Source organism: Indicator indicator, chromosome 1 (genome assembly GCF_027791375.1).
Source record: "Indicator indicator isolate 239-I01 chromosome 1, UM_Iind_1.1, whole genome shotgun sequence".
Classification (NCBI taxonomy): domain Eukaryota; kingdom Metazoa; phylum Chordata; class Aves; order Piciformes; family Indicatoridae; genus Indicator; species Indicator indicator.
Genome location: NC_072010.1, coordinates 92,100,386 through 92,121,497, shown reverse-complemented (window position 1 = coordinate 92,121,497; position 21,112 = coordinate 92,100,386). Strand labels below are relative to the sequence as shown.

Sequence of the window (21,112 nt, the reverse complement as noted above, 5' to 3'; positions counted from 1 at the left end):
TGGAATGACCCAGCAAGAGCTGCAAGGTAAGCAAACAAAAATCTTCCTGCTGATCATCCCAAAAGGAAGCAATGGAGTAAAAAAAAGCAGGAGTTCCCTGTGCAGGAACACGTCTGCTGGTGCATGTTGGACTATTCAGTGTCTGATTAAGATGACTGGATTTAAAGTTTATGGTGGTATATGAAATGTTAACAGACAAACAAGAAAAGCCTCCCTTCCTCTTCTACTGAGCTTCTTAAAGCTTTGTTCTACCCATAAATAGTGTCTAATTTCCAACTCACTGCCACCTTATGGCATCTGACAGAGATAACACTTCAGTAATTTCTATTGGATGCTTGGTATTTTCAGGCAGCCTCTCTGGGAACTTGGATGTTACAGAAACACAGCAGCTGTAAAACTGTCCCTGGCATCCAGATTCAGAACAACATTAATGGCTGAGACACTGGATTGTGCTTGCTTGTGAAAAATGATCGCTAAAACATCAGTTCTATTTATATTTTCAGATTTTAGAGAGAGGTCATTTTGTCAGCCAAGGGGCCAAAAATAAATACAAACTTTGCAATGTTGTCAAAAGAGACTCTTTCAGTCTAAAAAAGCAACTAGCTCACTCGTGGCTCTCCCAAATGAATTTGTCAGTCCATTATTGAAATGGAGGGTGAAAGCTTAACAGCTGCCTTTATCACGTTTAGGGTTTTTCTGAGAGTGATATGACATAAGGAAAGACAGAAGACAGAAATCAGAGATGCTTATAGTTTCCCCTCCCTCCAGTTCCATAATCATCCTCCTTAAGCATACTTGTGTGGTTTCCTGGTAGATGAGAAGACGCTCTGACTTGAATGGACAAGCTATGGAGAGTTCGTTGGTGAATTATTACTTGGAAATGTGAGCAGGATTGCCTAATAGGAAATAGAGCAGCTGGGATTTTTGTAGTGTGCATTCCCCAAGTGGATGGTGAGGCTTGATCTTCAGAAATGGGAATTAGCAGTAACTTAGAGGTTTGAGCTTGATCTGGATTGTTCATGTACTGAAGAGGAAACTGAGTGATGTTTCGGGAAGGACTAAACATGAGGACAAGCCTGAAGTTCTTTTCCTGAGATAGCCTTGGTCTCTGTAAGTGAATGAAGTTGATTTCCCGTTTTTATTATAATGGCTTTAAGTTGAAAGAGGGTAGGATTCACACTGGATTCAAGGCCAAGTTGGATGGGGCCTTGAGAAACTTGTAGTGGGAGGTGTCCCTGTCCACGGCAGGTGGTATGGAACTAGATGATCTTTAAGGTCCCTTCCAACTCAAGCCATTCTATGATTTTATTATCAGGTTATAGGCTTGTTATAAAGCTGTAAGGGACATTTTTCAAAGAGACACAGTGATAATTATGCATTGGTCTGATTTTTATTTACTGTGATTATAAGTAACAGCAAATGCCATAGCAAAGAGCTCATCCCACCCCACCTACTATTTTTCAGATCACCAACTTCTCCAAGTAACAAAGCGCAGCTGTTTCTCTTAAGTTTGTTCTCCTGATTGTGTATTCTTTTGAAAGAACTTTGTCAGAAAATAAGAAAATGTTATTTGCATTGGCATTCTGGTGCTTATGGCCACAAAACCCCCATTCTGAGCTCATGATACGAGTGTCTTGTGGTGCATTTCAGGTAATAGAGAGCTGGGCATCGCATAGTTGTATGTTTACTTTGTGCTTTTATATAACGTCACTCTTTAGAAAACTAATTCAATCTGTAGCGCTAATTTTGACTAATAATCATGGCTAGGTTCAACAGCTCTACCAAAACAGGAGAGAAAATGTCATTTTCATGGCTTATTGAGACTGTCTCAGCTATGTTTAATATATTGGTGTCTCAGAGGGGGGGAGCTTTGGGGTGGTTACAATACCACTCCAACACTGTCTCTTTTAGTCCTTGTGGAGGCACACCACTCTCAACTGTCAGCTTTCCAGAGCTGCACAGGTAGTGCACGAAGAATCAAACCTTAAACAATCCCAAGTCCTTTGTAGTAGGTAAACCCATTAATCATTTATAAAACAGGATAAAAGTTTCCAGCAAACCAAGCACCCTGGGGCAAGCAAATTGCTAAACAGAACCACTTTGAGAGACTGGGTTTATTTTCTGCTTTGGAAAAGAGCTCCTGTAAAGGATACATTTCAACTGCCTTTGGCTAGGTCTTTGTTTGCTCACATAGCAACGTTGTTCAGAACATGCCTGGAAAAAAAAGTAGATTCTAACACCAGCAAAAAATGCTTCTGCTAGTCCAAGATATTTTGTTTGTGGTATAAACTATTCTGGCAAGAACACTTTTATTTTAATGGCATAAGCAAGCAGTGCTCAATTTTTGCTGGGGTCTGCCAAGTGATTTTACTGAGGTCAGAGCAGGGAGCAGTACTCCAGTGCCTGCTTTGCTAGGGCTGGGAACCAATGTCTTCAGGGATGCTTCAGAGCCCTAAAGTATAGGCTCTTCCAGAACAGTGCCTGGTACACCACCTCAGGGCTAAGCTCAGTCCATTCACGGTGGCAGTGAAAGCTGGACATGAGGGCCAGTTTAGTGGCTCTAATACAAACCAGGTTTTGTTGAAGGTTTTGCTGTAACAACTCAAGTGGAAGAACTTTTGAGGAGTCTTGATATTATTTCACCATCAGAATTGTTTTGGTTGGAAAAGACCTTTAAGATCATTGAGTTTAACCATCATCTAACTCTACCAAGTCTGGTGCTAAAACATGCCCCTCAGCACCACATCTTTGCATCCTCTGAACACCTCCAGGAATGGTGACTTCACCACTTCCCTGGGCAGTCCATTCCACTGCTTGACAACCCTCTTGGTGAAGAGATGTCTACTTCTGTCCAATCTAAACCTCCCCTGGCACAACTTCAGGCCATTTCCTCTCATCCTATCATTTGTTACTAGGGAGAAGACACCAAGCCCTACCTCACTACAATCTCCTGCAGAGGAGCTGTAGAGACCAAGAAGGTCACCCCTCAGTCTCCTTTTTTTGAGGCTAAACAACCCCTCAGCTGCTCCTCACGAGACCTAATTTCCAAAGCCTTCACCAGCTTTTCTCTGGATGTGCTCCAGCACCTCAATGTCTTTTCTGTAGTGACGGCCCCAAAACTGATCCTAGTACTCAAGGTGTGGCCTCACCAGTGCTGCATACAGGTGGGACAATCACTTCCATTGCTCAACCCAGTTTGTGCAAAACAGGCTCATCATCACGTCATGTGCCTCCTCTGTGACTTCAAGCACATCATTCTTGTTAAGAAACCAGATCACCATACTGCAACGCCTTTTCCACAGCCACTGACTTCTTTCAGCAGCCTGTAAAATGACAACGCTGCACGGTGGTAGCAACGGCTGATTCAAAGTTATTGTCTTTCACGGCTCGATAAGGGATTGAGCGCAAGACCACAGAACCTCAATCCCTGATCTTTCAGGCACAAATCCCATAATGTCGGCCCTTCCTTTCACCAAACAACACCACGCGACCTCGCCTCATGGCCAACGGCCACGGCAGCGCGATACCGGAGGAACAAGGCTCGCAGCCGCCCCTAGAGGGCTGGCAGGGCCTGAGAGTTAGTTGCTGCCCCCCTTTAAGCTACAAGGGCAACAGCTAGAATACAGGGCGGCGGCCCCTCAGGCCCTCCTTTCGCTCCGCATCAAGCATGCGCACCCCTCCCCCCCGCTCCGCCCTGCGCATGGTGAGGTCATTAAGGTGAGCGGCCGTGCCCCAACGGGAAAGGGTGTTGCCTGCGGCTTCGTGGATTGGTCCGTGCCAGAGAGCTGGATTGCGTCCCCGGGCCGCCTCATCGCCGCGAGCCAATCGCAGCGCTCCGCTGGGGAAGCCAATCGCCAACCTGCGTCCGCTCCTTGCCTCGGGCTGCGGCTTGAAGCCATCCCAGGGCTGTGTGACAGAGACTGCGCGGCCCTTGATTGGCTCTCCTGCTTCGGCTTTCTTCGGGTCGATTCAGCAATAACCGGAAGAAGAGGCTCCTTCCTATTGGCTCCCTGAGCGCGCTGCTAGGGCGGTGGCAGGCTTTTCCGATTGGGGCTCTGTTTCACTTCGGAGAGACTCGGCTGCATCCATAATAGCTTTGTGATTGGTTATGACCTCTCAGAGTAATTTCCTTAACGACCTCGGGATTGGTCCCGAGGAAGCTCGGGTATTTCCGTAAGGGCCTCAGCCTGGGGACTAGCAAGTGTGTTAGGCTCTTCGGCTAGGTATTCACAGAAGGTGCTTAGGGCTATTTCGCAGCGTAGGGCAGCGACAGGCATAGGCGTCTGCGCAGCATTGGCGCACACACAGAGCACAGCAGCAGGAGCCCGGCACGCAGCGGAGGCAGCAGCGGGGACAAAGGGACTGATCGGCAGAAAAGGGGAGGGGGACCGGCAGGAAGCAACCGGCGCCGGGAGGGAGCGGCAGAAGGTTTCAGCTAGACGGACGAGTCCCATGTGCCTTGAACGCCTAGGGCAGCAGCAGCAGCAGCAGCAGCACCAACCGCCGCGGCCAGCGCTCTGAAGCCGGCTGAGGAAGAGCCGGGGATCCGCCGCCACCGTCATGGCCTGCGCCGCCGGCCGCCGCCCGCAGTGCAGCGTCCCCAGCGTGAGCCGCCGTCAGCTGCCCCTGCGGGCGCAATGAGGAGCCGCGCAGGAGCCACCGCCTCAGCGCCGTACTGAGAATCTGCCTTAGTGAGCGACCGAGGCCACCCGGGCCGTTTCACCCCTACTCCGCCCGCCGCGGATTACACCGCACCTGCCGGATCCCCTTGCGAGCGACGCATCACCGCCTGTCGGTGGATCCGGGAGGCTTGAGATCACTCCGCCCGCGGAAAGAAAAAAATAGTCCCGCTCCCTGCCGCCTCCCTCAGAGGAGAGGGGGAAGGAGAGGGGAGGAGAAAGAAAGAGGAGGAAGAAAAAGAAGAAAGGAGGGGAAAAAAAGGGAGAGAAAGAGAGAAAGAGAAACCTAACGAAGGGAGCACAGGAGCCAGACCGTGAGCCTCCGCCCCATGTGACTGGCGCCCAGGGTGGGGGCAGTGAGGCCTAGCCAACCCCCCTCGCTCGCGGCCGGCAGCAAGAGCGGGAGCGGCGCCGGGGGGGGGGCTGCGGACTGGGTGGAGGCGGCTCTCGGACCCACCGGCGCTGCCGGGAAGGATGGTTTTGTGAGAAACGGGCGGCGTGAGGAGGGCGAGGAAGAAACCGGGCGAAGAGAGCTACAGAGACCGGAGGGGAGGGGGCTTCCCCGAGGGGGGTGGGGGGGGGAAGGGGAGACCCAGCGTTTCATGTAGCGCGTCCCGCCCGTCTCCTCCAGCTGAGCGAACGAGGGAGCGACAGGCGGGCCCGCCGGGGCGAGGCGGAGGGGGAAGGCAGGAAGAGAGAGGTGATCGGGGCAGAGCAGGAGCGAGAGACCATGTCCGGGCGGCCCAGGACCACCTCCTTCGCGGAGAGCTGCAAGCCGGTGCAGCAGCCCTCGGCCTTCGGCAGCATGAAAGTTAGCCGTGAGTATCCAACCGCCCTGCGCGGGGTCGGGGCGTGGGTGTCTGTCTGGCGTTACCGGGGCTTTTACCCTTTCGTCCCTTTACTGAGAGCCTGGCCGGCGGCCGAGCGAGCGAGAGGCCTCAGCCCCTGCTGAAGCAGATCCCTTTCTCTCCCCTTCCCCCTTCCCCCCCATTAACCTTGAATAGGCGCACGCCGCCGCTTCGTTTGGGGCCTGTTGGACAAAAAACGCCCGTTGGTTTGCCCTCTTCTTGTGGCCTCTGGTAGCTGCTAGCGTTTTAAACGGCCTCTGGCTGATTAGAAAGCCCCCCACCCCCGCCCTCCCCCCCCTTTGTGAAACGGGTTGGGCACTCCATTGCCTGTATTTCCTTTTTATTTTCTTCCCTGAAAGGAGGAAACGATTTGCGGGTACACGGATACGACCGTGACATTCACGTTCGTTATGTGTTTTTTAAGCACTCCGGGCTTTGAAGGAGAGAGCTTGGAAGATTTTTCCATACACCCGTAGATCGGGTGTGAGCACCTATTAGTCCAGCCCATTAAAGAAAAAAAAAAAAGAGGGGGAGGGGAGCTTACAAAAGGTGTCTCTAATATCCACCAGGCTCTGGTAGAATGCTCAATAGAGGGATAAGAAAATAGTTGTGGGGTTTTCTTTCTTTCCTTTTTTTTTTTTTTTTTTAACATGCGAACCTGTGGAGGAGTTATTTCAACCTCGGCATGCCTTTTACAATTTTCTGATCAGAGGGATATTTTTAAGAATGAGGCCTGTGTTTTATTCTGCACAGGCATGTTGGAAGTTGTGCTTTAATATGTGTCCATTCTTTGTAATTCTAGTTTGTGGGATTAGCTGATTTATGTGAATTAAAAATATGTATTAAATCTGAGCAGATGTACTATTCAGTTGGAGAAAGGCCCTGTTCTGTGTTGCTAAGTATTGTTTATACGTTTATAATAGGGAATTTTTTGAATCCTGGTTTAAATATGTTTATATTACCAACTTAATTGTTCTTCCAGATTGATATTAATAGAGTAGTTTTCAGAGATCTTTAAATTATGGAAATGCAGGGTGGCATCTTTATGGAGCCAGGAATGCTTGATATATGTTACCATTCAATTGATCTATTTGATACTTGGGTACAGCCACACCTGACACGGCTTTGCATGTGCATGTGTGCTCTGACAGGGGGGTTAGACCTGATGATCTCTTGAGGTCCCTTCCAACCTCTGATATAATATGATACTGTGATATATATCACATCGGTTTATGCATTTCATACCAAAGTGTTGTAAGATAGTGAGCTTTTTGATAGATGAGAAATTCTGAGGGTTTTCTTTTCTGCACTGAAATGTCTTCCACTGCGGTTGAAGCCTTGAAGAGAGTGTTTGTCTTGGGGTCTGTAGTCTTACCTTGTATCTGTATGATCAGTTTACCTGCAGCACTTCAAAAAAACATGGGTGCAGTTAACCCATTTTGGTAGCATAAGAGCATATGTTTGATCAAGTTCAGCATTAGCATTTATTCTTCTTGATTTGTATGGGCAAAATAAACTGCAAGTGACTCCATTTTAGTGTATTGATTTACTTTAGTGCATGTGGAATAGGAAGTGGGCCTTATGATCAGTTTCTGCAGGTGGCTGGCTGAACTGAGTGGGACCTAGACCTGTCATTCTCAGCAACTACATTTGTCTTACTGAAGCTCTACAGCTTGGTTCTTGAAAGGTCATTGATGTTTCTTTTCCATTTATTTGAGGTCAAAGACTGACAGATTCTTGCCTGTGAAGAAGGTGCTAACTGATTCAGACTAACAAGTTTGTAAATATGATTCAATCCCAAGTGTATAATGCTGAGGGAGAAACAAAGGCCATAGCATAAAGCACATGCACTTGTGATAACCCCCACAGTCGCTCTAGTCATGTGCTCCTGGTCCTTCTGCTGTCTGGAAAAAAAATGTCAGAACAATGCAAGAGGACTCTGTGGGAAATGCAGCTTATATTTTCAGTTGATCCATCCGTGTAAGACAGTCCAGGAAGTTTACTACTTTTTTGCTTTGTAAGGGAAAAATCCTAGGTGTCATAAAGCTCTATATTTTTCCAGTTCTCAGGAGTTTTGGTATGATCTTACGGCATGGTGTAGCAAGTTATCTATTACCATGTTGAGTACTAGAAAAAATAGTCAAAAAGCACTTGTGTGGTGACCAGAGAGTTTGCTCTGCTATTTTGCTGTATTTTTACAGACTAATACTTAGTTACATTCTGAGCCCTTTTGAGTGAAAGCTGGGATAAAAGACTCATTGTGAGGTAGGTGAAAATTGATGGATTGGTATCTTCTGAGTCTCTGGGATGTCTTTAGTACCTCCATCTTGGTGCAGGTCTTTTCCAAGTCATCACAGGGAGCAAAACCTGGCTTGTTTGATGTCAGCCTTTTGGCTTTTATTTGTATGCCCAGAGTAGCAGTGAAATTAAATGATGAAGTCACTCTTGCTCTGGTGTCTCTGCAGCTATTGATGTTCCTGACTGAGCACTGCAGCAGTTACCTAGTAAGAATGGATCCAAGTGATGAGGAAATAATTGATAGAATAGTTGAGAAGGGCTCACTGATCATTGTTTTAACTGGCAGGAGCGATACTAGAACAGTATAGTGATTGCTCTTCTCTCCAAGGTAGATGGGGAGAAAGTGTGAGCAATGGATTTTTTTCATCTCTTTGCTGTGTAATTTATTAGACTTAATTTATGAGACTCTATTTTCTGAAGTCGGTAAGAAAGCCTGAGCCTTGAGCAAAAGGATGGGAGATTACCAACAGCTTCTTCTCCTCTGGCTGTTGGGAAAGATGACTTCTTGTGCATGCTGCTCTCATGGCTCTCTAATAGACGTTACAAGGGTTTCAGCGTCTCTGCAGCAGTAGGAACCCTGTGGCCTTACCTCTTTTAAGCTGTGCCAGCAGCAAGAGTCCTTTTCGATATCTGACTTTGTTTTTCTGTATTTTGCTGGGTTTGAAATTAATCCACCATACTTTCCACTTCACTATGTGGATTTCTATGCTGAAGTAATTCTCAGGTAGGTTATTCTTTGTGCAAGTCTGTGTTGCTTGGTTTGTAGGACTTCCCTGCACAACGAAAAAGGATATGTGCTGCTTGTGTTGAGCATGTCCCTCGATAGGAGGGAGCTGAGCTTCCAGTTTTCCACTTGCTGATCCTATCAACCTGCTGTTGATGGTGTAAGAGATGAAGTATGATCTTGAAGCTTTTTTGTTCTTCACCTAGTTCTTGTATTGCTTCCAGATGTACATTGTTTCCCAAATGGGACAAAAATAATCCTGCAATATGACTGGTAGTCATGCACAACCAAAAATATCTGTATAAAAATAGACGTCTTGAAGTTTGCAGTTTCAGAATTTTTCACCTAATGACTGTGGAATTTTTTTTTTTTTTTAAATTTTTATTTTCCTTTCCTGAGCTTATGGAAGTTAGCATTTCAAGTAACACCAAATCCTTGTAGACAGCAGGACTTATAGTAACTGCAGTCAATTATCTTGTTGATCTGCAGTAAATAATGTCATGGTTAATGCTTGCCATGGAGTGTCATGGCTCTGTATTTGGTTATGTAGAATTCATTAATTTGGAGGGTGACAATGTTTTTTTTTTTTTAGCTAATTCTGATGTTGTACACATACTCTTGGTTGCAAAATCTAAAGGACAAACTTGTAATAATTCATTTTGGACTCTCTGGAAGAATGTTACAGTGGTGCCAGACTTGCTTTTTGTTAAAGTTTTTATTTTCTTCTTAGATTTTCCTGTTTTCTGGGGTACTGTACAATCTCCCAAAAGCACAATAGCTTGATAAACCTCTATTGCTGTGTACTATTCACACATGGTACTACTGCTGGCATTTGAGTATGATGCACCTTTTGTTAGTGTAATGGCTCTTTAAAAATTGGTTCATGAGGGAATAAAGTTTGGGAGTTTGTTGCTCTGTTAGTAGCCATTCCCCAAGCCATGACATAAAAGTGACTGCTTTTTAGGTAGCATGTGATGTCTAGGTGACAGTTTAATACTGATGTTCAGGTAAGTGTGTAGGAAGAATGTTGGAAAAGAGCACCCTGGGCAACTTCAGCAAGGTGGAATGAATGGAGTTGTTGGAACTGGCAAAAGGATTGAGATATTGAGATAATGCCACCTCCTGTTTCTCAACCCAGTTAGGGTAGGGCCTTTTCTCTATTACTTTGATAGCAGTTTCTGCCTAATTGGTGTCTGAAACTAGAAGCCACCCATCCAGCTATTTGTGTTGAAGAGGGGAAGATCACTCCCTTCCAGAAGCCTGCTGTTATGTGTCTTGCAGTCGCTGATCCTACCCCTGTCCAGCTTTCTGACTGCTGCTGGGTGAACAGCTTTCCTCATGCCTAAACTTGAAGGAATTTCACTGACGGGGTCAGCTAGTGACCACGTGTACTGCAGTGAAAAGTGTCTCATGCTGTAGTGCCCCAAAGTCATGCCTCACAGTCTGAAAAGGAATAAAACAGTTCTCTGCTGTACTTAATTCTAATGCTGCCAAACTATTTTCATTCAGTAGTAGGATAGTTGAGGAGAAAAACAGTAAAAAGGTGAAGGCTGCCAATGGAACCTATCAGATGGCACTTTGACTAATTATTCTGCTCTGCCCCCAACATCTTATTTCTGTGGTGGTTTTTTTTTTTTTTTTTTTGAAGGTTAGATTGGGATTTATCCTGAACCTTTTCTCATTCCATCACTATTCTGCTAATTTCTCCTTCCTGGAGATGATACTCCTTCCTGGAGATGTTATCACTTGATTCACCTTTTATATTTCTTAGCAATGTTTTAACCATCTTGTTCATCTGTGGAAACCCATATGGCATTCCTTGCCTGCATGCATCCTGGCTCTGGAAGTGCTCTTAATACTTAATAGGGCCTTCTAGGTATCACAAAGCAGTACTGGTTTATCTACTCTGATCTTTTTCTTGAGAGATAAGAAGTAGTTCTTTGACATGTATTGCAGCAAAACACCCCACAGGCTGAAGAGTTTCCCTCTACTGCCCCAAGAGTTCTTTAATTTTGGTATGTCTTTAAGTACTATCTTAGATGGAACATAAAGGACTTTTCAAATATTGGTGTCCAGTCTACTCCCCACGTTTTCACAGTGATAAAGATCTGTGGGATATTGGCTGTTGCTGTTCCCTAACCCCATGTTCTTCCTTGAACTAGATGGCTGAGTAATGTGAAGATGATCCTGAATACCTATAGAGTATCTGTGTCTGCAAAAAGCCTACATTTAAATCTTTGTGCTGTAACCAGCTCTAGCATTTTCTGAAATGAATTCATGCTATGCACCTTAGTTATTTGAACATGTGAGCTAGTGGTATGTAGGGTGGTTGGAGAATACTTGCAGCTTTTTGGTGCAAGCTGTCAAAGTCTTTTTGCTTGGAATGACTTGATAAGGCCCAATTTAATTGGAATCTGTTACTTTTGATTTTCCAGAAATTTCTGTAGACTTGAACATTTTTCTGAAGTTCTTTAATTTTTTGTTTAAAAACAAAACAAGAAAGAACCAGCCCTAACTTTACTCTGAGGACTTTCAGTCACCCATAGCTAGTGTGGGAAGTGCTGAAGTGGCTGCCTCCTGCAGAAGCCCTATGGCTGCTGGGGTTACTTGCCGCTTTCTGAATTTGAGCATCAGCCCAGTATAAGCCTTGAAAGATAAACAAAACTTTGAGTCAAACAGCTGAGTGAAAGTTTAAATGTCTCACAAAACAGCTTTCCTCATTTTAGTTTGACCCAAGTCCATATGAAGTCCTAAATTTTGTCATCAGCACTTCCTTCAGTAAGCTCCACAAATAGATCGTCTTTTATTTATGTATATTGAAAATAAATGCTAAATACAGCTTTTACAATGTGGCAAGAAAAGATACTCCCTCAGACAAAGGCTCAAACCTATACAGTGCTGTACAAGCCAAACCCTCTCTCTTTAGGTGCAAAACGAGGAACCCTCTTGGCACTTCTCACCCAGTGGAGATTGTTGCCAAAATACTGCATTACTGGCATTGGGGAAGACAGAAGTCTAGATATGTGATACTTTGCCACTTAATACTTTTTAAATTGATTTTTAAATGTGGCCATATATTGAGTGCATTGCAGCAATCTGATGTTAAGGGGAGAATGGTGAGAGAGATATCATAACAAGATATACCTCTATGAGAAATGGCTACAGCTTTGTAGTCATGCTCAGACAAGGTGTTCCTGATCAGCACTGATGTGCTTCATTAAATAGAAGCTTAAAATGAATCTCTACCCGAATCTTTTGTAAACTAGATTTTGATAACTACTATAGTTAGGACACCTTCACTAAACCTTCAAAATCCTTCCTGTCCCTATTGGTACTGGCTTACCATGCTGTGGAGAGAGGGTCAGTTATCCAAGTGTAGTGTGTGAGATAGCACATTTGACTCAATCCTATATTCTCTCAACAGTGCTGGTGTGTGATGCTCTGTTTGTGCAATAGGTGAGGTGAGATGAGGTGATTCTAACAGAAAATCCATGTTAGAGACCTTACCAAAAAAGAAATTTTTATTTTGTCCTCTGAGAACTGTCAAAAATACGGAGGCCTAGAAGTCATGCTGATGTGCCTCTGCAAAGTGGACAGTATCTTTTCTTGTATGATCAGTGCTATCAAAGAATCTTCTCATTAGGTGTTCTTTCCACAGATGACTTCTCTGTTGTTCAGAAATAAAGCAAAGCAATTCATTCTTTACTTTTATTTCTTGCAGATGGCAAGTAGATCTAAGCATTTAAGGCAATTTATGTTCTCACCTGGTCTGTCTTATAATGGAAGAAAAGAAAGTGATAAGATAACTTGTCAGTGTCAGGCAAGGAGAACTTCTTTTTCCTTGACAAAAGCTGTACAACAACAGCTCCTTCTGAAGGGATGGCACCAGTCTTTCACAAGAGTATTGCTACCTCCCCACAGCTGCTAGCAGACCCAATATTTTCTGGCTTAGTGTCATCAGCTGAGGGGCTTTTAACTTAGTATCAGTGCTTCCTGTACACACACTCGACTAGTGACTTGTTATTAACTGGGCAAAAGTGAGATGCCACCTATCTTCTGCTGTCAGTAACGTGGAGTCAGTTCAACTGAAGGAGTAGAGCTAAAGGGTTGCAGAGGGCCTTGGTGGCTGCCATAGGAAATTCAGTATAGCTTGTTTGTAAGAACTTGAAGGGAAGGAAAATACAGTTTCCTAACTTTGTAATAGGCCTGAAAACGGACGAGTGTCTCTTTGCAGATTGTAATGACCAACATTGAAAGTAGTGAATGACTGTTATGGTGGTATTGTGAAATGGTTGAGTTGAATTATTTAGAGATAGCCGCTAGTACTTTGTTTAGCTGGCTTCTGTTGATTCTATTTCTGATCCTGGAAAGTGCCTCTTACAATATATCGCAGGAATGTCTAGTGATACAGTTACGTTGCTCGATGTGTCTTCAGGGATTTGGGCTGATTTGAAGAAACCTGTGAGTGGGTGAAGTGCCTTACATTCATCATAGCAAGAAACCTGCTGATCAGAGAAGAAAGGGAAGATGTTTCTGGTTGATACCACTGGATAAGTGATGCTGTAGAGGGTGTAGGGGACTTAGGAATACTATACTGCTGTGCATGCATGAAGATGAGTGCTGCAGCAACAGTTGCCACAGGATTTTTGGATCAGACCACTTAGAAGAAGAGAAGTTGGGTGTTGGCTCCGAAGTTATAACCAGAAGGGAAGCAGCAGCTGAATTTTTCCAACCAAGGCAGACTTCTTTCAGCCACAACTGTAGAACATCGTCTGTTTTGACTTTTTTAGTAGGAATGTAATTCTTGTCAGCCACAAGCCCTGTAGTTCAAAGCAGCATCTTTTGCCAGGAATGCAGGCAATTGTTTAATTTCAAGACAGGCCAAGAGCATGTTTTGCTTAACGATAAACTAAAATGTGACTGTTGCTGCAATGAAGAATTTCATTTTTCTTGCAGTGTAGAAAGAGGATAAACTATTTAGTTGCTGTTGATAAAGCAAATGTTTGGTTTTCTTGATTCATACCCTTCTGCAAACATTTATGCAGGATACAAATAATAATATAGGTTCTATCACGTTGTTCATTTTTTTTAAGTATGTATAAAAAAAGTAACACAATGAATTGAGCTGTATGAGTGGGTTTCCTTGAGGGAGGAAGGGGACACAAATTCACAGCTTTAAATAAACAGAATATTTGGTTGTTGGCCAAGTCAACATGAATCATTTGGCATAGATCTGTATCCTTGTGAATTAAGTCCATGGCTGTAAATGAATTTCCCTGCATTTGTGGGAGGTTGAGAATCGGCATCAGAAAGAATGAGAATAAAAACTTTCTGTCAAGGCATGCTTTTTGCAGGTGAGTAGATGTAAGGCTCCTGGAATGGTTTTTTTTTATATATACAGTAGCTCAATTGAAACCTAAAGAAGTGGAAAATAATGTTGTCCTTGAGAAGATAGTATCTGATGACCATTTTACTTCTAATCATGCAATCTTACTCATGATTGTAGGTACTGGCTTGGGAGCCACTGGTATGTATAATGTAATGCAGTGCAAGTTCAAGTAGTTGCAAGCTATTGTGTTGTTTTTTGTTTGCTGTTTTCTTTTTCCCCCTTCTGTGTTCAGTACTAATCAAATGTCCATTTTAGACACTCTGAAGCAGGTTTAGAAAATTTTTTAATGTCGGATTACATGTTTTAGTAACCAGGGCAGACTGTAGAGCAGACTTGAGTGTTGAGGAAATCCTTAAAGGCCTGTGGAAAGCCAGGTGGTTGGATTTTTTTGTTTTCTAGTGGATTAACTAGTGAATGTAGTAGAGACAAAAGCATGAGATTTGTGCAGGGTGGAAGAACTTTGCTGTTCCAGAAATTTGGAGCCCAAACTTCAGATGATATTTGTAAGTGGAAGGATGGGGAGAGCTTCAATTGCAGCTTCCAGTGGAGAAGGTACTGGTATTTTTAGATTGAGCTCAACTTTGAGCTTGCTCTTCCTTGATGAGTGCAGTGGACATGAGTTGGTTTGGGGTTGTGTATAGATTTTTATTGCTCAAGTGACATGGGGATGGCAGTTGAGTAAGTTTGGACTCTGTGTCTGAGTAAAAGTTAACCAGCACATTGTCTGAATGACATTCAGTTTAAGTGTGTTCTAGAATCTTGAGTAGTTGGCTTAATAGAAGATCTTATTAGGGTAAAGAATCCTACCGAATCTACAAGTCTTTTTTATTTCATTGTAGAGTTAACCTTAATGTACTGAAGCTTCTCTTTGGCTGTAGTTACTGACTTCCAGTGTCCATGGAAGCTGACAAGGGCATTGCTGGGATCTGAGACAGCAAAAGAATGGCGTCTGTTTTCCCAGGTGGCACATTTAAAATGCCTGTGGGATTTTGCAGGCAGGCGTAGAGATTCATGAGACAGCAAACAACGTGTGGTGTCAACAATACTTTGGCTTTCTGCAATAGCCTTTGGATTTTTTTTTTTTTTGTAATACTGTTGAAAAACTAATTTATTGTAATGTTTGAGCAGTTCATGATTGACTGTAAATTTTGATTACAGTGGGACAAATCTGAAAGGGAGTAATGCAGGGAGGTCTATGCCTGCATTTAAAAATATCTGGTTAATTTCTAATATTCATTCTTATCTGATACCATAATCACAAAATGGAAATGTCTTCTAGAATTTGTTCAGCACATATGGTAGCTGCCTATGTCTTTTATTCAGACACTATGAGCATATGGTTTTGGGTGTTATTTTGTTTGTTCAGGGATTTTTTTGTGTTGTTTGATTTTTATTTTTTAATTAAAAAAAAATTTTTTTAAGGACACCTTGAATCAGGGAGGCCTTCCTGGCATACCAGGTCAAAAAGAGTAGATTCCAGATGAGAAATAAATAATAAATTGTCTGCTAGTAGCTTCTTTCATTACTTTTTATATGTATTTGTGACTGTAGAGCAGGAGATGCATATGCCTTATCAGAAATATAGTATGGAGGGGATGAGATGACCTGGAGTTTAAACCTAGGGCATGTGTGAAGGCTTTGCTTTAGAGCTTGTGCTTTTACAGACTCCTTTAAAATGTTCTGCCAAATCTGGTTGACATTCTGTAGACCAAACTTAGGAGTAATGTTTTAATACTTGAACAATAATTGTTTTGTCAGAAATAGCAAGCCTGTTTCTCATTTGACTTCGCATGGTAGGTTCTGTGCCTTGGTAATGTCTTATCCCACTAGCATTAACATTTAATTTTGTTGCTGTTAAGTGAGCACTGAAAGAAGCTGCATTGCAACCTAATGTGCTGTCATCTATTGCTTCAAATGTTTTTGGTTTTGCTTTTTTTTGTTTGTTTTGTGGTTTATTTTTGTGTTTTTTTTTTCCTTTGAGTGTTGTCGCTATAGGAGGCCTCTTTTCTGTTTGCACATTTTGCATTTAAGTTGTCAGCAAGGCAGTTGTTAAAGAGCATAGTGGTAAGGTAGGAAATGGAATTTCTAACTTTGATAAATTGTCAAGAATTTTGTGTGTATATGGCTATAAAATTGAATATTTTAAAAACTTGTAAGGGGTTAGTTTTAGTGACAATTTTAGTCACTAAAGTCACTATGTGAATTTAAAATAAGACTTTATAGTCATTCAATGTGTTTTAAAAGTTTTTATACAGGGAGCGGTTTGAGGCACACTCAAGTTTTACGAGTATTTGCAGTAGTTTAGTGAACCTGTAATAATCTGTACTGAATGCTGGGATTCAATATTCATGGATTTTTTTTTTTTAACCCAGGATATTGCAAAAACAAGCAAATAAACCTCCCAAACACCAAACTTCCAGACCAGTAGTAGGTGTACATATGTCTTTTTTTTTTTTTTTTTTTTTTAAGCAAATTGTAGTCTCTCTGTTGTTATTTTTGACTACATGATTCAAGCGGTACATTGAACTGTTCTTACTATGGGAAAAGCATAGGGACTTGACAAAGCTGTTGATATTTCAAGATAATTTTCTGGTAATGTGGTGTTTACTGTCACAAATACTATATACCTGTGGCCTGTTCTTGTTGCTTAGCTGTAGGTTGATTTTGCACCTTAATGTATGAGTATGAAAGTTAATATTTAGTTTCAAAGCTGCTCATGGCATTCTTGTTTGAGTACCTGGGAGGACTGCTAATGTCTAGGTTTTAACTGGATTATTTTGACTACTAAACTTTGCTGCATAGCCTGGTGTCTTCTGTATTGTGACACTTGCACCTCTCCTGGCATCCTTGTGTACTGCTGTGCTTTCAGTGAAATCCCCAAGTGTGGAACACCAGGCTTTGGTGTATGGATTCATCTTCACCATAAGGGTGGTGAGACACTGGAGCAGGTTATCTAGGGAGGTGGTGGAAGCCCCATCACTGGATGCTTTTAAGGCGAGGCTGGATGTGGTTCTGGGCAACCTGATCTAGTGGAAGGTGTCCTTGCCCGTGGCAGGGATTTGGAACTAAATGATCCTTGAGGTCCCTTCCAACCCTGACAATTTCGTGATCTGCAGAGGTGAGCAACCCTCACCTAGTACTTTGCAAGTATGCCTTCAGTCTATGTGAGTGATATAGGCAATTCTGACAAGGCAGGAAAGAGGAGAGTGGCATGTCTGTCTGGTGTGCCAGTATGCCAAATATTTTTCTGGGAAATACAGCAAAATGTGTGAAAAATGTGTTGTATTAGTAGTCCATTAACTGGCAGAAGTTAGGGCATTTATGCAGTAAGAAGAACAAAGTGTTGGTGCTGATGATGTGGGAGGAATGTTGAGTCACATAGTCATATGTGTTTAGCATGTACTTGAGTTTCCTCACTGACACATTGAGGGATGGCAACTTTAAAATGACAGTTAATTAGGCAAAGGGGTTTTTTTGGGCACCCTGGCCCTCAAAAGCTGCTTTGAAATTAGGTGTTAATGTTATGTGAGCCTTGCTTCATCATTTTTAGCCAAAACAGGGATGTCTTATCTTCATAAGACTCCCTCCTTCAGCTTTTTGGCAAACCAGCTTCATGGATCTTCATTTAACACAACCACCTGCTAACTGTAGATGACCTTGGTCTTGCAGCGTGCTAAACCAACTTCCCATCCTGTCCCATGGCCAGCTGGGCAGTTTCACAACAGCACTCTTCCCCGTTTTTAAATGAAAATACAAAGAGCTAATGCAACCATACAAATGCGATAGAATGTCTGTAAATGATATATGGTATGTTCCCCTTTGTAAATCTATCTCTTCGGATGTCCTGAGATAGACTGTAAAAGAGAGAGCTCTTCAAATGGCATGAAAGTTGGAGCTGAATTGTAAGTGACATTGGAGGCTGGATAATCTGACTTGAGTGCAGTTGCTGCTACAGAAGTTCAAGAGTGTATTTTATTCTGCAGAATACAGTAAGGTAGGCTGGTGTAGTTATTGCTTTTGCCATAGTATTGAGGGAAAAAATACGGTTTTGTGCTACTATAAGAGAAATAGCTGAAATCCTCTAGAAGTTATTCAAAATGACCTTTTTAAAAAGGTACTCTTCAGATTCTTAAGTAGTAACCCTCCTTGTGGCTATTCTTTGAAGAAGAGAATATGTAGACCACATAACTGAAGGCTCTTAAAAGATGATCAACCATGGAATGTGCTGGTAAATGGAGTCAACTGTGTGGCATGAAAGTGCTTGTTTAAAGACACATCATCCACTAAAAACTTCAAATGTGTACTTTATAGAATGCTGCTAAAATTTTTTTTCCTCCAGTAACTGAGTCATAGCATTTTCACTTTTGGCTTTATGCAGATGGGAGCTCTTAGTTCCCCGTAAACTGATGCTGAACATGGGCAACATGATGCTGTGCTGGAGAATAATGCAGTTTATTGTTAGGTAAAACTACAGAATGTGCCTAAAATATATGTGTGTATATATAATTTAAGGCATATATGTGTATGCATACATCCTATTATTAATTGCTGTGGTGTTATTCTTTGGGTGTTTGCTTATGGCTGCTCTTGAAGACAGGAAAGTTGGATTAGGCAATGTCTTGATGTAACCCAGTCTATTCTTACTAATGAAATGTCATTATATCGACTGTGCTCATTTTCATAGTGTTAACTATTTTTTTTAATATCCTGGCAAAAACTCAGGCTTTTGTTTTTTTGCAGCCATTATGAAATACATGTTCCTTTGAAATTAATTAGCCCTCGTGGCCAAACAAGAAGAATGGGTCAAGGAAGTTCTGCAGAGTTTTAAGTGTGGTAGTAAGTTTTTGCAGCTGATCTGAGTAAACTGTCTAGACTTGTGTATTGCATTCCCTTCAGAGGCACTCAAAGGACTAAAGAACATGGTTCAAAATGATCTTGACAAAACAGTTGTACTTAAGTCGGGTGAAATTTAGCAGAGGCAGATGTAGTTGGTTAGTCTTCAGTAAGACTTGACTGTGCCAGAAATGGGGTGGGAAGTAGGAAGAAATCTTGTCAGTGAAGAATCTGGATCTAGATTTTTGCATAGTGGCTGTGAATCAACTGATGCTGCAGAATGAGCAAAAACTTTACTGGATGTATTAACAGGAATATCAGGTGAAATAGATGAAGTTAGCCTTCTTGCTTTTTGTCATACTAGTAAGACTAAGTAAAGTACAGCACCTAGTTTTGGTATTACGCTAGGAAAAGAATAGCTGCAGACAAAGGGGAATGGTCAGAGATCTGGAAAACCTCTAAAAGCTGAAAGCACTTTGGATGAAGAGACTGAGGGGAAATTTCTTTTGGTAGTGTTCTGTGAATATTTAAAGGTAGCTGGAAAGAAAAAGGCTGTTGTCTTCTCCACTGGATATGAAACAATTTGTGGGTTTAAACTGCAGCAAACATTTTTAAATTACTTGAGTCAACTTTTAAGAACAAGAGGAGCACTGGAATAATTATGAAGGCTGTCGGATTTCCAGTAGTTGTTTTTAGAAATGAAGGCTGCCAGGTAGATTATATAGAGAAATTTGGAGAAGTTTTAATTAAGACAGCCTGTGGTCCCTTATGGCATTATTACCTGTTGTTCTGGTTATTTTTACTTGATCTGGAGATAAATTTGAGTTACCAACATTAATCCTGTTCCTTTTCCTCTTGGGATAAGGTAGCCCTGTGCTACTGGCAACTTGCAGGGCAATTACTAGATGTCAGTTTCACAGATCTTCATCTTAACCTCAGCTTTTAACACTTAAAGGCTGGAAAGACTGAAGCTAACCTCTCCAAGATAATCCAGGAATTAGCATGTACAATGACTTGTCCTGGCTTTACCACCATAGCTCTAATTTTAAAAGAATCATAGAACAGTTTGTGTTGGAAGGGACTTTTAAAGGTCATCTAGTTCAATACCCATGCAGTAAGCAGTGACATTCTCAACTAGATCACAATTCTCGGAGCCCTGTTCAACCTGACCTGGAATGTTTCCAGGTATGGGGCATGAAGCACCTTTCTGGGCAACCTATGCCAGTGTCTCACCACCCTCATTGTAAAAAATTTATGATCTATATCTAGTCTGAAAGAACTTTCTTACCCTTGGAGTTTAGGTACTGTATTTGGAAAAGCTTGGTATGATTTCGGACTCTGTATTTTTAGTTGCAAGTTTAAATCAGATAAGAATTTTATTTTTCTTTACAGAAGTGCGGTTCAGATGAAAGCTTGCTTTAGTTTGCTAGTCTTGTACTGCAGCTGACCACCTGGCTTTCTGTGGGAGATCTCTAGATCTTACTTCATATGGGTCCTGAGACAAACAATGCATTTTCTTCATTTTTTTTTTTTCCATCCAGTGGTTCTTAACTTCATCACAAGAATTTAGCGCAAGCGGAGAACTGTTCAGAGCTACATGCATAGACCAGAATTGTATTGCTGTAGCAGTGTACTAAGCTTCTGGTAGGGGGCTGTCTGCCCAAAAGAACTTAGTGTATGTATATAGTGCCTGGAAAAATATTAATCTCTTAATGCATAACTACCTCTACACAGTAGTCATTTTAGTTTTTATTTAATGAATGGGGAAGCGTCTGAAGATTGTCTATGGAATGTGGATAAATATATTATTTTCATTTTTTAGTGCTGTTTCCAAGATCAAAGATTTGATGTGGACCTTGAAAATCAAAGTGTTGCCTTTTGTCACTTCTTTATTCTGTAACATTTTAATGGATTTTAATTGATTCATACATTCTTTTTGGACATAAGAGGGATATGTGAAACTTAAGTCTCAAATGAGAAATGACAAAGACTTTAGAGCAAAAAGTGTATGTCATTTGGTGCAGAAACTTTGACTAGAACTAAACAAGTGCTGCTTTTTCTGTATCTCTTTAAGGCTACAATTTTATTTAGTGTACAGCTGAGGTTACTTGGAAGACTGGAATCCTGAACTACTGTCCATATAAATTCTTCTAAAATTGTAACTTGGTTGTGTAAAAATCTGATACCTTGCTCCTTCCAAGTGATTCTGAAGATACAAAAATAGATGGCAAATTGTATTTAATTTTTTCTTTCTAATCTGTTTAAAAGAGAAGGAAGAAATAACTGCAAAACCATATGCCAGAGCCCTTCTAAGATGCAGTAGTAGTTCAGAATGCCTTTT

The 21,112-nt window shown here is 42.2% G+C and overlaps 1 protein-coding gene across 2 annotated transcripts in view; it reads left to right on the top strand.

Moving 5' to 3' along the window:
• The first annotated feature begins 5,374 nt into the window (after positions 1-5,374).
• The window catches only part of GSK3B (glycogen synthase kinase 3 beta), a 145,508-nt gene continuing 129,770 nt past the window's right edge, over positions 5,375-21,112 (top strand). The window contains exon 1 of one of the 2 annotated variants that reach the window (XM_054400487.1): positions 5,375-5,497. In XM_054400487.1, coding sequence (XP_054256462.1) covers positions 5,410-5,497 — 88 coding nt within the window. In that variant the 5' untranslated portion in view covers positions 5,375-5,409. The remainder of the gene's footprint in view (positions 5,498-21,112) is intronic. The other variant, XM_054400479.1, reaches the window with a different exon arrangement.